This window comes from Pristiophorus japonicus, chromosome 6 (genome assembly GCF_044704955.1).
Source record: "Pristiophorus japonicus isolate sPriJap1 chromosome 6, sPriJap1.hap1, whole genome shotgun sequence".
Classification (NCBI taxonomy): Eukaryota; Metazoa; Chordata; class Chondrichthyes; family Pristiophoridae; genus Pristiophorus; species Pristiophorus japonicus.
The window spans coordinates 17,910,476-17,931,425 of NC_091982.1; the positions used below are offsets into that span (position 1 = coordinate 17,910,476).

General features: G+C 43.2%; 1 protein-coding gene across 4 annotated transcripts in view; it reads right to left on the reverse strand.

The window, feature by feature from the left end:
* LOC139265568 (synaptotagmin-like protein 2) overlaps positions 1–20,950 on the reverse strand; it is a 140,596-nt gene that overhangs the window by 40,486 nt on the left and 79,160 nt on the right. For 3 of the 4 annotated variants that reach the window (XM_070882656.1, XM_070882655.1, XM_070882654.1), the window contains 4 exons: positions 16,694–16,945; positions 13,344–13,571; positions 2,862–4,511; positions 1,681–1,776 (listed from right to left, as the gene is read on the reverse strand). In XM_070882656.1, coding sequence (XP_070738757.1) covers positions 1,681–1,776; positions 2,862–4,511; positions 13,344–13,571; positions 16,694–16,945 — 2,226 coding nt within the window. The remainder of the gene's footprint in view (positions 1–1,680; positions 1,777–2,861; positions 4,512–13,343; positions 13,572–16,693; positions 16,946–20,950) is intronic. The other variant, XM_070882657.1, reaches the window with a different exon arrangement.

Genomic DNA, 20,950 nt, shown 5'->3' on the forward strand with positions numbered 1-20,950 from the left:
AGCATACAGAAGAGGGCAGGAAAAGGCTACCTGGTCGATTGATCCTATTTGATCCCAGCATAGTGCACCTTGTGCACACTATTATCTGCCCTCTCTCTTTCTGCCCCCTCCCCCCCCCCCACCCCCACCAAACACACACACACAATCTCCCAGGAAAGGTGAAAAACCAGAGTAGAACCTTAAGCTAATTTTGAAAATCTCAGTGAAATTCCTCTCTGAACAAATAAACAGTCAACTTAGTTTCATGTTATCAGAGTGACTGGTGTCACCAGCCCCATTGACACCTACATTCTAATTCAAGACGCTTAGTTCTTACAAGAACTCGTCCTGCTCCCTCTTGAACACTTGCAGAAAATCTGCCCTTGCTGCGCATGTTGACAACTTATCTGAGAGGTCAACAACTCCTAGAATCTAGTTCTATGCTTTCATAACTTTTATTTATGTCTCCAGTCCTCCCTTGCCCATATTTCAAACAGCCTAACCAAGTGCACAGAATCTAATCGCTTCATTATTTTAAAAAAGGCCTCAATGCAAATCTGTACTTTTCCAAAATAAAAAAGTTCCAGCTCTCTAAACCGATCTTGATAACCAAGGGGACTTTAAACAAGATATCAATCAAGTTGCCCTCTTCTGAACCTGTCATGTATGTACATGCTGTTTGTAGCCACCAGATGGTGTCATTGTTGGAGGCCACTGAGCAGCACGCACATGGTGCTGCTCTGATATAAAAGGCCAGCCATTTTGTGAGTCAGGCACTTTGGACAGAAATAAAGCAGAAGTAAGGTTGTACCTTGCTTAGTTAAACAGTACTCAGTTTGAACCTTTATTGCATACATAACAGAACCTTTTTCAGAGTCTCTACATAACCATCCCCTCCCCCCAGTACATGAGGGACTGAAAACTGGACACAGAATTCGAGATGTAGCCTGTCCAAGGCTTTGCACAAGGAGAGGATAGTACTTCTTGTTTTATACTTAACTATCCTAGCAATAGATCCTAACACCCCATTATTGTTTGCTGAATCATGCACTATAACCGCCAAGTTTCTTCGCACTTAGTGGCCTTGAGCACACAACCCTGACCAGCTATATTTTCCATTAAGTTGTAAATGCATCAATACAATATTCTACCAGGCAATACATTGAGAGTTCTTTTTAACTGCTAATCATGGAGTGAAACACAGCAGCCAACTTGCACATGCTGCATACTTCAGTGCAATACTAAGGGAGTGCTGTATTGTTGGAGGGACATTCTTTCAGATGAGACTTCGATCATATCCCCATTTTCCTGGTCAAGTGGACATAAAAGATCCAATTCCATTATTCAAAAAATGAGCAACAGAGTTCTCCTGTGTCTTGGGTAACATTAATACTGCAACCAACATTACCAAAACAGATCAACTGGTCTTTCATCTCATTGCTGTTCGTGGGATCTTACAGTATGTAAATTCATTGCAGCATGTGTCTCCATAACAGTGACTACATGTCAAAATTAATTTATTGGCTGTGAAATGCTTTGGGACATCCAGAGGATCTGAACACTGTTATATAAATGTGAGTTCTTTTTGTTTCTGCAACAGGAATATGTCACCATTTTGCTGTTTATAAAATATTAATTACTCTATTGAAACTTAAAAATGCCAAGTGAAAAGTTACATTTACAGATAATGCCAATACTTACTTTCTATAGTAGAGCTTAGGTTGTCCATACTCTTAGCATTAGCCTTCTTAGCTCTGGCTAAAGCCCTCATTACAGGAGACAATCCATAAGTAGGACCTGAATTAAATTAGGAGAACACTTTCAAACACAACTGATCACATTAAAAAAAATGAATCAAATAGAGTACATGGCAGCAAAGTACATTCCAGCAACTGAAGGATCAACCTTCAATATTTGAACCAGGGAAGCTGCTTTGGCTGAAGCAAACTTGAACGGTTGGTAGAAATCTGTAGGCAGGGGCCCCAAGTGTCCCCTTAGGAGGAACATAAAGAGAGAAGAGATGACAAGTTAAAACCAATTTGAAATAATTTTATTTTTTTACTAATGACCGCATTTTCTTGCTGCAATCTGTTTGCAAAGTATATTTTGTTCTAAACATTTGGACATCACAGGCATGGTTTGTTTCTTAACCTGAACAGAGATTCCACTAGAACCCAATAATCTTGAGGAACAGAGATTTGGTCCAACAAACTTCACCCTCTTTGATAGATCAACATCTATTCCCATCTCCCATGCGCTCAATCCCTTCTGTTGTTTCTTGAACCCATTATTACTGTATATTTCAATACCCTTCCTCGTTAACATTCCACAACTATTGGCCTCTGGATGTAGAAGTCCCACTTCCCTTTACACCCCTAACTTTCCAATTTTTAAAACTCACTTCTCCTGGTAATTTGAGCCCTTTGCCAGGGTGAACAATTTGCTTTAGTCAACTGTCAATTACTTTCAGAATCTTAAATTTCAGGTTCAGACACCGTAAAATCTCTTCTCCAAAAGAAAACCAACTTTTTAATCTTTGTTCTCAATTTTATAAACCCAGACTCATCTTTGTTGCCCACCCGTGAACCTTCTCAATTTACAGGTAGCCAGTGAGTTTTTGTATAAGCATCATGGTTTTCCCAAAGTTGAACAGAACCATTGTACAATATAGAACCAACATGGACAAGTTAGAGCAACACCTAATGAGTGGTGCGAATGGCATCAAACCACAACTTCATTGGGGGAGCGCCAGAAGATTGGGAGCATGATATTGTTTGCACTGACAGAAAAGTGGATAAACTAATAAGAGTTAGGTATCAGGATTTTAAGTGAAGTATTCAACCTTCAAAGAAAAGCAAATTACTAAATATGAAAAATCAAACCTGATTCAATCCTTTGAAAATCACCGTTACTCTCCGAATCATCCACACAATGGACGACATTTGAAGACTGCTCCTCCTGGACTCTGGAATTACTATTTACTGCTTTGTCCGATAGGTCAACCCCATTGTCTTCTGTACCGGTGAAGGCTAAAGGTTTAATATTGATTATAGGGTGCACATTGACTGAACACTGGAGTTCATCTGTGGATGATGCTCGCATATATGCATCTGCAGAATGTGCCTTCTTGCAGAACAATGTTGACTCTTCACTTGCACTTCTTGGCATCATGTGTTTATTGCATTTCAGTGTGGTCTCAGGTTCAGTTACATCACCTCCCCGGCTCTTCAAAGAAATGTTGACGCAGTCATTTTTTACAGGGTCCATTTCCCGTTCCACTATAGGAATATCAGATGGCGAAGAGCTTAACGTGATTTCCTCATCTATTTCCTTCGGAAAAAAATGGTGTTCTTTGTAGAGGTTTATTGTGTAACCATCTACAGGGGTCCTCACCTCTGGTTTGCGACCATTGTCAATCAATATTGGGCTCTCATTGCAGGCTTCATCATCAGCCTTTATCATTGTGTGCTCCTCCTCTAGTGCTGGGTCATACATAGCTGATTCAGCTGCCATTTTCTTTAGCTTCTCGTACATCTCCTTTCTCTCATTCTCTTTTGGTGGAAGAATCTCCTTTTTTATAGTTTCCTCCACAATGTAATCAGAAGCAGTTTGACTGCTGTCCATGATTGGCAAAGACTCATCCCAACTGGAGAGCTTCATTATTGTGGGTCTTCCATGTTCAAATGATTCCGGTACAACGGAGTCGTTTGCCTGATCATTGTTGCTGCGAGTTTGTTGGACAACTGTTTTAGAGGTTTCACCAACCATAGAAGGATTTGCTTCTATGTGTTTATCCAATTTGGTCATCCATGCACCATTCTTTTCCATTGTGACAGTTGGTTTGACTCTTGAAGCAGGAACAGGAGGCAACTTGTTAGTCCCGGTTAACTGATCAACTTCTCCCTCTTCCTCAGAGGAATGAGATACTGATTGATTCCTTTGAAGTTCCAATTTAGGAGAGCTATTTGTAGGAGGAATTTCCATGGTTACCAAATTGGACTTTGGCTCAGTCACTGTGGAATGCTTTATTTCAGTGGGACAGCCTTTGTAATCTGGTGATCTAAGTTTTCTGAATGGAATTTTGGAAACATCACTTGGAAGCTCATTGTTTGCTTTACTGGAATCAATTCCTTTTTCCCAAAAATGCCTCAGGTTTTTAAAATGGCTGGGATCAGTGAGGGCTTCCTCTTCAGGGTGCTTATTACTTAAAGCACTTATGGTGAACACAGTACCTGGTTTATGGCCTTTCTCTCTCTCATCATCAGAAGAGGATGACTGATATTTATCTATTCTGGAAGTAGGTTGGGAGGCAGCTTTTGCTTGGTCAGTCATCTCAGCAGTCCCATTCTTACCTTGCAACATTCTACTTGACAGCTTCAGATCCTCAACAGGTGCTTTTGGAGTTTCTCCTGCTGTTTCTAAAGCAATTTTCAGTCTTGGAATTTGAGATGTGGGTGACAGGTCCAATTTCTCAAGTACCTGGTGAGCTTGTTGGTCTTCATTAGCAGTGGTTGCAGGTAGTCCTTGTGGACCTACAGTATATAAAGCAATATCCAGTTAATAACAAATCCAGGCATTGCAAGTAAAGTTACACTAAAGTGAACTAGGCAGATATTAAATCAGTAAAACTTCCTATGATAAAATGAAGCATTTTTGTCCAGCTGTGACTTGGTAATGGTTCTGTTAAGTCAGTCACGAGACACGTTAAAACCAGCTGTACTCAGAAATCTTGTCCCTGCCTAAAATCAATACCATGTTTCAAGGATTATTCAGCTATCTCTGGGCAGTTCACTCGAGGAAGAAACCGAGTCACACAGTTCAAACAAATAGAAACATAGAAACATAGAAAATAGGTGCAGGAGTAGGCCATTCGGCCCTTCGAGCCTGCACCGCCATTCAATGAGTTCATGGCTGAACATGCAACTTCAGTACCCCATTCCTGCTTTCTCACCATACCCCTTGATTCCCCTAGTAGTAAGGACTTCACCTAACTCCTTTTTGAATATATTTAGTGAATTGGCCTCAACAACTTTCTGTGGTAGAGAATTCCACAGGTTCACCACTCTCTGGGTGAAGAAATTCCTCCTCATCTCGGTCCTAAATGGCTTCCCCCTTATCCTTAGACTGTGTCCCCTGGTTCTGGACTTCCCCAACATTGGGAACATTCTTCCTGCATCTAACCTGTCTAACCCCGTCAGAATTTTAAACGTTTCTATGAGGTCCCCTCTCATTCTTCTGAACTCCAGTGAATACAAGCCCAGTTGATCCAGTCTTTCTTGATATGTTGTGTAATTAGCTCATATGTGTCTAGTTGGCAGCTCCTTTTAAACTTAGCGGACAAGTTTCAAATGACACCAAGGCCATTAACTGTCTTGAAGCTAATTAAACACATTGTACTATCTTCACAAGACCCTTGGGAAAAGGAAGGAGAGCCACATCTCATCCCATTGAGGCTATAAAAAAAGCAAAGCAAGCACCATGGTTTATGTATAGAGGTATAGAATTGAAAAGTTGGAAAGTTATGCTAAACCTGTATCGAACTTTGGTTAGACCACACTTAGAGTACTGGTCACCAAATTATAAAAAAGGAAAGAGAGGCACCAGAGAGAATGCAGAGAAGATTTACAAGGATGATACCAGAAATGTGATGGAACGCCTATCAGGAAAGGATGAATAGGCTGGATCTTGTTTCTCTTGAAAAGATAAGGCTGGGGGGTGATAGAGAATTCAAACAGGCTGCATTTAGACAGATTGTGAAAATTCACAGACCCCCAAGTCAAGGCTGCTACATGCAGTTCAGCATGTTGCATTAAGGCATCAATCAACTTGACATTTTAGGACCCTTGGGTAGCGAGGTTAAAAGACTATTAATTGAGCCAATAAGGTCAAAGGCGGCAAGTTCTTTTCTGTAAATTGATCCAGGTATAAGTACAGCCATTTTGACCATGTGGTCCCAGAAGGACAAAGACCTGGCTTAAAGCCAAGAACTTGTTACTGCTGTCTGCCAAATTAAAGAATGTTAAAACTACAATCGGAGCTCATATTTCATTGGAAATTAAGAGATCTAACAATTTTGGCGTCACGAACACAATCGCTGAGGAAAGAAACTGAATTTTGGACATCGGTAAGGACTCCTCTTTTTAAAAAAGTCCTCGGTCAAAAGTCTAAATTCGCCTCTCCTTCTACGCGATTCCGAAAGCCTCCGGTTTGCGAACCCTCTGGTTGTTAGTCGGCTCGAGGTCCCATAGGCTTCTAAACTTCGGCAGTGTGTTAGTTAATTAATCACCGACCTACTGATCGGCTGGAAAGCTTACGACTCGAGACCCCAGTAAAGAACTCAGTATTATGGCAGCAGGAGATAAGAGCAAAGAATTGCCTACAACTGTTAAAAGTGGGCAAGCACCACCTGAAGTTTCGCTAGATTTAATTCTCGAACAGTTGAAAGAATACATAGAGCAACAATTCAACTTATCTAAAACCTGTATTAAGATCGAACAAAAGTACGGAACCTCCAAAGGACAATGGTCCTTGGACGAGATTAAAAGGGTCTGGGGAAAAATGACCCGTATGAAAAATAAAGAGCGAACTAGATGGTCCCTAGCGGTTATGGGCCAGATCCGAAACCGGAATGAAATTATAATGCGTTCCCAACATGATCGAGAACTGACCAGTACAAAGGATCAATTGCAAGCAGTTTGTGCACAGCTGCGACAGAAAAAGCTTGAACTTGAAAAGCTGGAAGCGGAAGTTAAAGATCTTAAAGGTGAAATTAAAGAATGGAAAAAATCATTAGATCAAGAGACAGCAATAGGAAAAGGAAAATGTATTGATCAATTCCCAGGGTACCCATGTTTGGATAAATTAAAAGCGCAAACCCGAAGACACGACCGAGGAATAGATACGAATTCTGAATCCTCCGACAATACAGGGTCGGAGGATGACGAATTAGGGGTGCGTTTTGCCCCGTTTAAAAAAAGACGAGTTGTAGTCAAATCAGAAGAGACTGCGGATGAGGGCGGAACCAAAAAAACGAGGAAAAGGGTGTATGCAGAATACTTATTTCATGATCCGGCAGACCCAGAGAAAATTGATAAATGGTCCAAGGAATTGCCCAATCCAAAGAAAGGGGGAGTAAAAACGTGGGACCAATTGGACCGCTTAAGAAATATATATCAACTTCATCCCTGGGACGGAGTGCAAATTTTGACCATAATGGTGCCAAAAACACAGGGAAGAAAATTGCACGACAAGGTAGAAGAAGCTTTGGGGCAGGATGAGCAAGATTTAGATGCAGGATGGGAGGCGATTAAACACTGGCTGCAAGCCTTCAGTCCAGCTAAGACAGACTGGGGAAAAATTGCAGCCTGCCAACAGAAAGGAACAGAGGAGGTCCTGGAGTATGACGAGCAGTTTAGATGCACGTGGCTAGAACATTCGGGTATGAATAATACGGATGAGGAAATGGATGAACAAGTGTTTGGACCCCTGAATGCAGCTTTTGTGGCAGGTCTAAAGCCAGAACTGTCCAAAATGCTTAAGGTAGTGTTACCGGACTGGGAAGGTAGAGGAACTACCTTTGCAGCATTGATGGATCGATGTAACCAATTAGATCGGGATATGGGAGCTAAAGTCCGAGCTGTACAGGCTATGCGATAAAAATCCCAGAATTCCGATAAACAGTTATTAGGAAAATTACCTGGAAAATGTCATTATTGTGGGAAAGAAGGTCACTGGGCCAAGACGTGCAGGGCAAAACAGCAAGGTCGTGGCTGGGGAAGAGGACGCAGCCAGGGATACAATTCAGCCAACAAGCCAGGCTTGTCACAAGATAACGACCTCATAGAAGCATTTAAGCGACTGACAATACAACAACAGAAGGAGTTACTTGGGATAGCAAAAAACGATTAGAGCCCACCCTGGCCCCCCCCTCCTCGCATGAATACAACAGAGGGGAGATGGGCTATATATAACTGTGAAGGTGGGCAATAAGGATGTGGACTGTCTTTTAGACACAGGGGCGGAATTAACATGCCTACCCCTACAATATGGAGACTTTTTGCCGTTGGATGCTAGGGCACGTACAGCCTATGGAGTTGGGGGCCATAAAATGGAAATTAAAAGGACAACACTGGTACTTATAGGGCTGGGTCCACATGAACTAACCACGCCGGTCTGGATAGGTCCAGTAGATCAACCCCTTTTGGGAATGGACGTTCTAATCCAAGTATATTCATCGTTGCATTTCGAGGATGGTCGGGTGACATGGTCAATTAGAACTTTGAAGAAAGAAGAATTGAAGGAACACCCGAAATGGGCTAAAGATAAGAACGATTGTGGCCTACTCCAGATGGAGCCTGCGTCATTTACCGGGACCAAGCCTCCATGAACTAAACAGTATCCCATCAGTCCAACTGCCATTGCGAGAATCTTACCGGTTATTCAGCAATTGGAGAAACAAGGGGTACTTATTAAAACGCATAGCTCCTCCAATAGCCCCGTGTGGCCGGTACAGAAATCTAATGAGACTTGGCGTTTGACTGTCGATTATAGAAAAGCTAACCAGTGTATTGATCAAAAAGCTCCTTTGGTCGCAGATCCCTCCACCATTTTTAATGCCCTCAAACCGGAACATAAATATTTCTCAGTTATAGATATGGCCAACAGATTTTGGTCGGCGCCTCTGGTATTCCACATGGCTTTACAAAGCCATTTGCGAGAATTACCTCCCCTGTCATCCACAGTCATCCAATATGTAGACGATACCTTGCTAGCTTCAAACACGGAGGAACAGCATGAACAAGATTTACGAGCTTTGCTGGATCACCTTCGGCTGAAAGGACATAAAGCCAGCATCAACAAAGCACAAATATCCCAAGAAGAGGTTGTATACCTGGGACAAAAGATTTCACAAGGAAAGAGAGAACTTACCCAGGATAGAACTGCAGCCATTCGGGCTGCTAAAAAACCCACCACTATTCAGGAACTAAGGTCTTTTTTGGGATTGTGTAACTTTAACAGAAATTGGATTGACTCCTTCACACAGCTTGCTCAGCCACTGAATGATATTTTAAAGGGGAAACGTGCCTCTAAAGAAGCCATCACCCTCACTAAGGAACAGCAAGAGGCCTTCCTGAGTTTGAAAAAGACTTTGTGTTCGGCACCGGCTCTGGGAATCCCCGACAGTGGTAAGCCATTTACCCTGTTTGTCCATGAGAAAGAAGGATATATGACAGCTATACTGACACAAGAACATGGGGATCGGCAAAGACCTATTGGCTATTATTCGGCAAAACTGGATGTGGTAGCCCTCGGATGGGGAAGTTGCCTAAGGCCCATGGAAGCTACATGTTGAGCGGTAATGATCACTGCGGGTCTAGTCCTTGACCAAAAGCTGATTGTCAAGTGTCCCCACACCGTACACGCTTTGCTGTCTATGAATAGAATGTCTCAGGTGATGGCAGCTAGATGGACCCGCTGGACAGCAGTTTTGGAAGCTCCTAATCTCCATATCGTCCGGGCCAGCCCGATTAATCCCGCAACTATGCTCCCGATGTCAGAATCGAGGGAGCAAGAGGGAGGAGAATGTGAAGAGCATGACTGCGTGGAGATTTTAAAAGAAACAGAAGAAGCAGCCTTAGCAGCAGAGGAGCCTCTGCACAACGCAGACCTCATCCTGTTTACAGATGGTTCCTCCTTTGTTGACAATGGTACCAGAAAAGCAGGATGGGCAGTTACAACCTTATATGAGGTAGTGGCAAAAGGATGTTTACCCTCAGGAACGTCAGCACAACAGGCTGAGTTACGGGCCCTGTCAGAAGCATGTCGAATAGCAGAAGGACAGACAGCTAATGTCTACACAGATTCGCGTTATGCTTTTGGAGTCGCTCACGACTTTGGTCTGTTATGGAGGAAAAGGGGATTCCTCACTGCTACTGGTACACCTATCTGAAATGGAAAAGAAGTCCGAGACTTACTGGAGGCCATACAATTAACTCAGGAAGTGTCCATCCTGAAGTGTAAGGCCCATACCAAGGAAAATACCACAGATGCACAGGGAAATGCCCTAGCCGACCAGGCAACTAAAGATGCCGCCTCACAGGGCGTTCCTCCAGAAGAACCAACACAGATGTGCAGATTGAAAGCACTCATTACATTCCCCGATGGGGAGTCCCGAGTAGCATTGACTCAGATCAGGGAACACACTTCACAGGTGCTGTCTGCCAAGAAGTCTGTAGGTTACTGAACATTACGTGGGATTTACACTGTCCTTATCATCCACAATCATCAGGACAAGTAGAGCGAATGAATCGAACTCTGAAACAACAGCTTGCCAAATATCACCAAGAAGGAACACCAGGGCCCCAGGCACTACCAATAGTGTTATGTAGCATTAGGGCAACCCCGAACAGAACTACAGGTCTAAGCCCATTTGAAATTATAACAGGAAGACCCATGTCGCTGCCAGGAACTATCGATTTACGGAAAGCTGATGGTCACTTAATGAGTGACACTTTGTTATCATACTGTCAGAACTTAACCAATGCTATTAGTTCTGTTTCCCGACAGGTATCGGCAGCTTGGGGTAATCCACCTGAAGGAGGACATGACATCATCCCGGGAGTCTGGGTGTATGTGAAAAAGTTGCATAAAGAACCTTTGGGTGCCAAGTGGGAGGGACCTTATCAAGTGTTATTGACCACCCAGGCAGCTGTTAAAGTCCAAGGAAAGAAAGTCTGGATCCACGCTTCACACGTTAAACAAGCACCCGTAACTGAAGCTGAAATCTAATAAGGACAATTACTTTTTGCGAAAATGTATAAATTTACTGTATTATTGATTGTAGGTATTCTAGGCATAGGCCTACTTCTTACTAGCCGACCCTCTGCACCAAAGGGAAATAGTAGGGTAGCAAGGGAATTACATGTAAATACCTTTTTATATATGTCATACATTTATGCCAAACAAGGTAACATTTCTAGTTGTTGGGTGTGTGCGCATATTCCTATTCACTCAAAGGGAGGGATTCCCTTGAGGCCAGTTCCCTTAAATATCTCGGAAATGGCTGAGTGGATAATTAATCAAAACAAAACAGGCAATGCATTTCAGGATACGGAAAACTGGGCACGTAAATGGAAGTCAGCAGGTTACAATCTGACTACCTTTGAAGGGGGATACCAACCATGCTACAATAATTCCAAACGGCCCCCATTTTTTGTTATCACTAATACAACGGGAATAGGAAGACCGGGGGAATCGCTCTGTCTGATTAGAAACATCAAAGGAGGCCAAAATATGGGGTATAGTAAGTGCTCCCGGAATTATAATATAATCAAGCCACGGAACCGTCCAAACTGGGCCGATGTGGGAATTTTTAACGTAACGGGGATTCTGAATAAAACAGATGAAAAAGCCTGGACAGGCCCCGGAGTGTTGCTAACAAAGAAACAGCTAACATTCATTGCATATAATGGCACCTATTGGGTGTGTGGCCACAAGGCCTACCCTTGGCTGCCCCAGAATTGGATGGGATCCTGCTATTTAGCCTACATTGTGCCTTATATGTATCATATAAAGTCACTGTCGGAAAACTTACACCGTCCTAAGAGAGCTATCACAGAAACAGAGAGGTTCTTTGCCATTCTGATCCCTGGGTATGGGACCGCCAAACTGGCAAGGGAATCCATTAACATGGCATCCATTGTGGAACGAGTAGCCAATGATACCTCAGAGGCCCTAGTTAAAATCAATGCAGAAATGGTAGCAATCCGCACAGTAGCCCTACAGAATAGACTGGCCCTTGATTACATCCTGGCTGAAAAGGGAGGTAATTGCGCCCTACTCGGAACTGAGTGTTGCACATATATCCCAGATAACTCCGAAGAAATTACCCACATATCCAAAAGGAGGTAGAAAAAGTTAAGCAACCCCCATCATTCACTTTGTGGAGTGGAGCCACTGAATGGCTAGGTTCAATAGGAACTTCATTGGTGGAAGGTTTAATTCTATTTGTTGTAATTGTTTTACTTTTATATTGTTTGTTTATGTTGATTAAATGTTGTTGTGACCAGGCGGTTGTAGCTGCTGTCCCGCAGGTGAGACACCTTGCAGGTCCCAGCAGACTGTCTGTACGTGGCACAGGGGTATGTTATGCTTAAGGGAAGGTTGTTTACTGGTTGAATTAAGATATTGATTTGGATTAAGGTTAATTAACCTACTAAAACCAGACTTCCATTGTGGCCACGATGGAATGCGGGTTGGTGTAAATTTGTGTGGAAGCTACTAGTCTGGACATCAACAAATTTTAGAAGGAAACTCTATTAACATGTATGAAATTATTTTGTAGAATGTTTAACCAGTGATACCTGATGTTTTATGATTCAGTTTGTGAAAGAATCAGAGGGATTGATAGAGAATTCAAACAGGCTGCATTTAGACAGACTGTGAAAATTCACAGACCCCCAAGTCAAGGCTGCTGCATGCAGTTCAGCATGTTGCATTAAGGCATCAATCAACTTGACATTTTAGGACCCTTGGGTAGCGAGCCAATTAAAAGGTTAAAAGACTATTAATTGAGCCAATAAGGTCAAAGAAGGCGAGTTCTTTTCTGTAAATTGATCCAGGTATAAGTACAGCCATTTTGACCATGTGGTCCCAGAAGGACAAAGACCTGGCTTAAAGCCAAGAACTTGTTACTGCTGTCTGCCAAATTAAAAAAGTTAGAACTACAATCGGAGTTCGTATTTCATTGGAAATTAAGAGATCTAACAGGGGGTGACCTAATAGAGGTCTCTAAAATTATGAAAGGTTTTAATAGAGTGAATACAGAGAGAATGTTTCCACTTGTGGGGAAGAGCAAAACTAGAGGCCATCAATATAAAGACAGTTACCAAGAAATCAAATCGGGAATTTAGAAGAAACCTCTTTACCCAAAGAGTGGTGAGATTGTGGAACTCGCTACCACAAGGAGTAGTTGAAGCGAATAGTAAAGGTGCATTTAAGAAGCGGTTAGATAAGCATATGAGGGAGAAGGGAATAGAGGGTTATGTTGATAGATTTAGATGAGGTAAGACGGGAGGAGGCTCAAGTGGAACGTAAACACCGGCATAGACTGGTTGGGCCGAGTGGCCTGTTTCTGTGCAGTATATCCTATGTAGTCCTATGTAATTCTATGGCAAGATTTCAGGCTCAACTGATATGATACAATGCTGCAAATCATGTTAACACTTTTACTTTCTTTAAACAGATAAAAAAGGCTCCTCAGATATTTCTCAAAAGAAGACGGTGCCCCTTTTAATATTTTCCCTTTTTTGATGGGGTAGAAGGGAAAGTTTACTAAAGTAATAATTGTGAGCACCACACATCACCTGGTTCAGAGGCAAGGGTTTCTGGCTCACTTTCTCTGGATGAGTTCTTCCATTTTGGAATCCGGGTAATGCTAGAGGTAGACATTTTCCTTTTGTCACTGGTCTCTGGAATCTGGTAAGTGGGTGCCCCTTTATAGCGAATGGCTATGCTCTTCTTTGGTTTTTGCATGACCACAGTCTTCTCCTGGATCGGAGACGCTACAGTCGAAATTGTGGCAGGTCCTTGGCCTGAAACAGAAAAATTGATACTCACTTAACTGGGAGCTATTTTCTGACACAACCTTCTCCGTTCACAAAATGTACAATAATTTCACTTTCAGTACTGAAATATACACAAATTGGCTGGTTTACAATGACTAGCAAATGGATATCGCAGCTGAATTGAATCCAGCTCAGACTGGAGAGGCAATTCTTTTCTCTCTACCAACTGCAAAGGAAGTGTTTGAGGAAGCCTAAACTCAACACCTAGTTGGCAAAAGTCTACAGTATGAAACCGACCATCAGTGACAGAAAATGACAATCTAACTGAAAGAGGCTATAAGGATAGGAAAAAATGTGGGAAAAGTCAAAGTCCCACTACATACGTGATTTCTTTGGAAAAGGAGTGAAGCCAATATTTTCTGTACTTGAACTCCGCCAGCTGAACAATGGAGAAAGTTTCCCCTTCCCTCCATAGCCTCAGTCCGCCACTGGTAGCTATGCTTTCAGCCAGCTTGGTCCCATTCTGGAATTTCATCCTCAAACACCTCAGCCTCTCCACTTCCCTCTCCCCCTTAAAACCCACTTTGACCAAGCCTTTGGTCATCCTTGCCATTTGCTCCTCGTTTGGCATTGTGCCTGTTTTCAGCCATCTCTGAAACACCTTGGGACCTTTTTCTGCATTCAAGGTACTGTAGAAATGCAAGCCACTGCTGTTATTTCACCTAAAGGCTCTGGGAATGCTTGTTACAGTTATTGAATATAAAAGCATTCTGTTTCCCCCCATATTGAATTCTTTTATCTTGATGTTTTACCAGCAACAAAGATTTCAGTTTGGAATCAATGGCAATTGTAGCACAAGATATATTTTCCCTAGCGGTGAGATCAGATTACTGAAGGATGTTATTTTTTGCCCCATTAAGCACAGCTACTACTAGCAGAGGGTAAAGCAAATGCATCATGTAGAGTGTGGAAAATCAGCCACAAGGACAAGTTTCCCCAGGATACAGGATAACCTTCTGTTCAATTACAGCTCCAATATATTGTGCATGATGTTCATAACACCACCTTCAGCCACGTGCTTTTAGCTCTCACCACCAATGACACAGCTGACTGCATCTTTCACTGTACATGGAATGGACAGTGTCTCACCACACTATGTATACTGGAGACTGAGCTAGGTTCAGATTCATGCTCAGGGTTCAAATGAAGTCACAAGTAACTTGGATAGTGTGTGAAACTCATTTGAAACCAGAGCCTTTAGGTGAGATAATAGCAGCAGCTTGCATTTCTATAGCACCTTGAATGTAGAAAAAGGTCCCAAAAAGGTTTAAAATCAATATCCCATTTGGTTTTTTTCCTTCCCACATTAAAGAGACAAGAGACTGCTAAAAGTGCTATAGGAGGAGACTGAGGCAGTAGTGTGGAAGACAAGCAAAACCTTGACAGTTTCATACTGATAATGGAAGATATTAAAGATTGTCCTGAAATAAAAACGATTGCACACCCTCATTACAAAAGAGGAAAAGTATTTGAAAGTAGAGGGGAAAATTACTCAAAGTTTCCAATGGATTTAAAGAGATATGATGGAACAGTGATATTTATGGTACAGCTGCCTCTCTAGGTTTTGATTAACTTCATGCTCATTAAGATGAGAGAGACCAGCAATGGAGATCAGAACACCCTTAGTACTCTTGGGTCTGATGTCGAAGTGGATAGAGAGACACGTTTCCACTACATTGCACAGATGTGATACTTCCATTTCCCACACCAGCTATGTTTTGTGGCTCATATTGGGAAAGTAATTTAACATTTCCTTTCTCTATTTCCATTTCAATTGTTTAAAAAAAAAACCATCACATTCACACTTGTTAATCTGAGTGCTGATGACCTTGAGGATTCTAACCAAGAAGATAGTTACTTAACCAGCGTGAGGGAGCTGGATTCATCGCGGAGCTTTGTCATTGACAAACTGCTGACTGGAAAGAACTGCTGACCTCCAACATGAGGAGATAGTCAGTAAGTAGTGGGCTGGGAGAAAGTGAAAGAAAATTGGATAAACACATGTGCAGCTGAAGTGATAGACTGATTAAACACTATGGGCTGAATTTTTGGGTCCGTTACGCTGCAGGTTTCGCCCCGGAGCGGCGAGAAATGGGGCGGCAAGGTATTCTGCACCCCGTTGCGATCATCCAGTCCCGTTTTGCGGCGGAGCTTAGGACCACCGCCAGGAAGAGCTGCACCAGGTGTGTAACGCCTCTCATTGTGACAGCGGCAGTAGTTTGGATTCACACCTGACCCGTATGCCCCGAAGCGTGCCCTGCGATGACCACCAGGGAATACAGAGCGGCCCTGCCGGCAGCAGTGAGGCAGATAAAGTGCAAAAAAAAGATACGTTTCGGTGTTTATTCTTTTAGTTTTTTGTAGCAATGTGTGTTGTAGTGGTGTGGGCAATGTTATGAGAATGTTTGCGAGGTTTTTATTTTTTTATTTTTCCCCTCCCAAGACCTCTCTCGGAGCGCTCCAGGCCCTGCACTTTAGCTAGGTTCCCATTTTTGTGCCGTGAAAGTTGTACGCCTCCCTTTACACTGCACCCCTGGGGCCCAGATGGCAAAAATTTCTCCACACAGCGCAAACGTTACCCGGGCGGTAACCTTCCCGCCCCGAAAACAGCAAAACCGAAAATCCAGTCCATTGGATCAATGGCAATCTGGTGTTCATTCAGGTCCTTCACATGGCCAGGCTTGCTAACCGCTCCCAGCTCATTTCTCCTTGCATCACCAATTAGGTCATTTTATCAGTTAGGAAGACTTTGTTTTTTAACCATCATGTTACTGAGAATGAAATATCCTCTTGAAATATTTTGTATTATATAGCTAGACTGTTGGAAATTTGGAGACAGAGGGAGCTAGGTCATTTTATTTTTTAATTGGCAAGGACTGAATCATTGCTGATTGGGCTTTTCTCAGAAGCTCAATTAAAATATTGCAAACCAGGGATTTAGGGGGGAAAAAAAGTGATTGAATTGCACTCTCACACACAGTGGGTGTGGATTGAGTGCTCATCATTTGTCCCCCACCTCCAGTAATGTCAACAAACATCGTCTTCTGAAACTTCAGATGAGAAGAAACATTTCAGCACCACATACTCACCATTCAAATCACGGTGTTCAGAATCTTTCGGAGCCTTCCGTGTTTCCTCTGTAAATTCTAAATGACTCCGTGCTTTTGGAATCGGAGTACTGCCAACAGTCGGCTCAGTTCTTTGGTCCTTGATCTCAGCAGCCTGGTCGGCTTGTGTCCGATTGCAGTGTGTTCCTGCAACATTGTCTTGTTTGGTCAGGTCTGGAGCCTGTTCACAAGTAGGAGACTCTGCATCGGGGACTGCAGGAATTCTGTGCTGACCTGTAACAGAGAATATATTAACTTACCCCAACGAGTAGCCCCTTCACAATGTGGTCTCACTAATTCTCAGCACAGGGCAATATCATTTCAAGTACAAAAAGACCCCAAACAATTTGAAAATTAGTATGCTTCAAGCGGCAATAAAATAAAGTATTTTTAAAAGAAAAATGAACTTTGAAACAGAAGACAAAATGAATGGCTTTGTGCCCATTTTCAACATAAGCAAGACAGAGTAGACTTTGGCTGCATATTCTCAGTGGGAATCAGTAGAGCCCCTATTCATAGGCCCTCTCCTGAGGGGGTAATACCAGCAAAACAAGAAATATCTCCAACTATGTATGGATCCATTTTCTCCTTACACCTCAGGTCAAGGGTTAGAGGGAGGAGTGGGGGGAGGGGGGGGGGATGATGTGGAAAGAGAAGAGTACGTCATATGTATTCTTCCCCCCCGCCAAAAATTAAATTCATCTCGTAGATGCCTGTATAAATCAATGTGGAGCATTTATTAGACACAAGAAACTGCACCATATTTTGAGAGGTTATGATATCGCTCCACAGTTTTGAGGGTGGATCGAGGGAAATTATACTTCTGCTCTTGAAGTCATCAGAATCATGATGTCTTACTATCAGCACCTTCAAAATAGTAAAATGTGACAGAATATAGTTATTTTTAAACTAATTTTTGAAAACCAAGGGAGAAATTTTAACCCCCACCCCCAATCCCCACAAACACACTACCCTGCACTCTCCCCGCAAATATTGGGACCCAAGTGTTTATATAAGGAAAAAAAGCTTGTGAACATTTAGGCGGTTAAAAATTAAAAATCGTGCAACCCGCTGCGTACACCCAGCTACCATTTTTACCGCAGCGAATTGCGTGGTGTGTCTGTGACCCGCTCGAGAGGCAGGACACCTCATTCAAATATTGAACTCTTTTAGAGTTTATCTGTAAAACAAAACATTAAACTGGGTGACACACCAGACATTTACAAGGCCCTTTTCATTCTAATATTTAAATCAGGCTCCCACAATGCAGCTGGGAGTCTGATTTAAATTAACATCTGTGCTCCAGGTTTCACAGGGCTCGGAAAACCAGGCAGCTGGATCAAGCAGGCAAGAGCTTTTTAGAGCGCGGCTTGTGGGCCACTCAAACAAATCATCTGCTGCAATTGGCCGAACCCCCCTCCCCCCACACCCCCAAGCCTGATATCCCGAGCCTTCCCTCCCTCCCGATTGCTAATTCATAAAGAGCACGGAAATCAATGGGATCCTTATATATTGTACATTACTGATAGTATAGTGTTGTATAGTATTGTGCTCACATATGTGAATCATTTTATTTGTAAATATGGACATAATGAGTAAGCAGGAGAGCAAGGGTAAATTTACTTTATTAAACAAATCTTACTGTAAAACTTAATATGAATACCCACCAACCCAATCCAAACTGCTATATTGCTCCCTCCATCATCAAATCATAACCCTCATCACCAAATCACACCCTGGTCTCTTCAGTCTATTGCTCTGGCTCCTTCTCCTCCTTCAAACACCTTAGCTTGGTCTACCACTCTCTCATGATGGTTCACCACTCTTTACTGTCCTTTAAATTACTCGTTCTCTACCATCCCACAAACCCCATTCCTTCTTTCGCCCAGAGACATTGTTCCTCCTTTGGCCTCTGCACTGAGTAACTCCTCATCCTTGATGATTTCTATATCCATCTCAACACTCCTTGCCCTCTTTCCTAGGATTTCACTGCCCTCCCTAAACATCTCCCTCTTTATAAACTCTCCTACCCAGTTCGCCTTGTTGAACTTGTGCACCCTCTCTACTCCCATCTCCGACCAGCTTGCATCCCTCACCACCCACTTCCCCGACTGCCTTCCACATCCGCTCCTGGAAAAAAAGTCTCTCCCACAAGTGCACTTTCAAATTCCCAACTTTCTATCCTTTGGCCTTCTATTCACCATGACGTAGTGGTCAATCTGCACATCACTCCTTCACTTCCCCCTTTGATGCCCTTGCCCCCAGCAGAACCTTTACTCTCTCCCATCCTGGTTGTTCTCCCTAGTACAATCTTAAAACAGCGAGAGCGGAGCGGCACAAAAAGAGCAAGGAGACAGGAGGCCCGAGACTGAAGAAGTGGGAGCAGAGCGAGAACGCCATAAAAAGAGCGGGAGGCTCCGATTCAAAAACAACCAAAAAAAACTCAGTGACATCACAGGGAGAGCAGGTAGGTGATTGGTTGCTGAGTATTACAGCTTTTCATTGCTATTTAAGTTAGGGAAGGGGGTTGAATTAAGAGCTAAGAAACTGAAACTTGTTAGTAATGATTAAATTAATAACTTAAACATAAAATAATTAAACAATAAATCTAAAACATTGATTGAATCAAAGATTTAACTAATTTATTAATAAATAAAACAAGGTTAGAGATGGCAGGGCAGGTGATGTGTCATAACTGCAGCATGTGGGAGTTGGCAGAGAGCATCGCGATCCACATCGGCAGTAAGTGTCTGCAGCTCGGGAACTTCGGCTCAGAGTTGTTGAGCTGGAGTACGAGCTGCAGACATTGCGATGCATCAGGGAGGGAGAGAGTTACCTGGACACTTTGCTCCAGGAGGCAGTCATGCCCTTAAGGTTCAATAGTACTTTTGAGTTAATCAATGATCAGGGACAGGAGGGTGTGACTATGAGTCAGGAAGGTATGGGGACCCAGGATGCAGTGTTGGAGGAGCCTCAGCCCTTGACCCAGTGCAACAGGTACGAGGTACTTGCTCCCTGTATGGATGAGGAAAAGGACTGCAGGGAGGATGGGCAAACTGACCACGGCACTGTGGTACAGCAGACCATCCAAGTTGGGGGGGCGGGGGGTGGGGGGGAAGGAGAAGGAGAAGGAAGGAAGGGAGGGATGTGGTAGTGGTAGGGGACAATATAGTCAGGGGGCAAGATATTGTTCTCTGCAGCCATGACAGGGAGATCCGGAGGTTGTGTTGCCTGTGTTAAGGATATCTCCTCGTGACTGGAAAAGAACTTGGAGTGGGAGGGGGAGCATCCAGTTGTCGTGGTCCATTTAGGAACCAATGACCCAGGTAGAACTAAAAATGAGGTTCTGCTGAGGAAGTTTGAGGAGCTAGGGTCTAAATTAACAAGCAGAACCTCAAGGGCAATAATCTCTGGATTATGACCTGAGCCACGTGCAAATTGGCATAGGGTCAAGCAGCTCATTGTTAAATGCGTGGCTCAAAGAGTGGTGTGGGAGGAAGTGGTTTCAATTCATGAGGCACTGGCACCAGTACTGGGAAAAGTGGGAGCTATTCCGTCGAGATGGGCTCCACTTAAACCGGGCTGGGACCAGTGTTCTGGCAAATCGAATAACTAGGGCTGTAGATAGGGGTTTAAAGTTTTTTAAAAAGGGGGGTGGGGCGGGGGATCAGGTGAGGGGAAATTTAGATATCTAAAGAGAAAGGTCAATGCAATAGAGCAGTGTCGCGATTTGGGTAAAAATAAGCTGAGTGTGACAGGAAGGTGTTATATATGTAAACCTGTATATACTTTGTGTAGCCACCAGAGGGCTCATCCCCTGGAGACCCAAGGGATCCCACAATCCCTTGGGAGCACAGGTACTTAAGGAGGCCTCACAGGCTGGAGAGGCACTCTGGAGACCTGCAATAAAAGACTAAGGTCACACTTTACTTTCTCACAGTATCCAGTCAGACTCTTTATTCATACATAACAACTGGCGACGAGATACAGATGACGAACCCAACGATGCAGAGAACAGTGGGCATCCTGGAGAAATTCTCAGAGGGAGATGATTGGGAAACCTCCGTGGAGCGACTTGACCAATACTTCGTGGTCAACGAGCTGGAAAGAGAAGCGAACGCTGCCAAATGTAAAGTGATCCTCCTCACCATCTGTGGGGCACCAACGTATGGCCTCATGAAAAATCTGCTTGCTCCAGCAAAACCCACAGAGAAATCGTATGATGATTTGTGCACACTG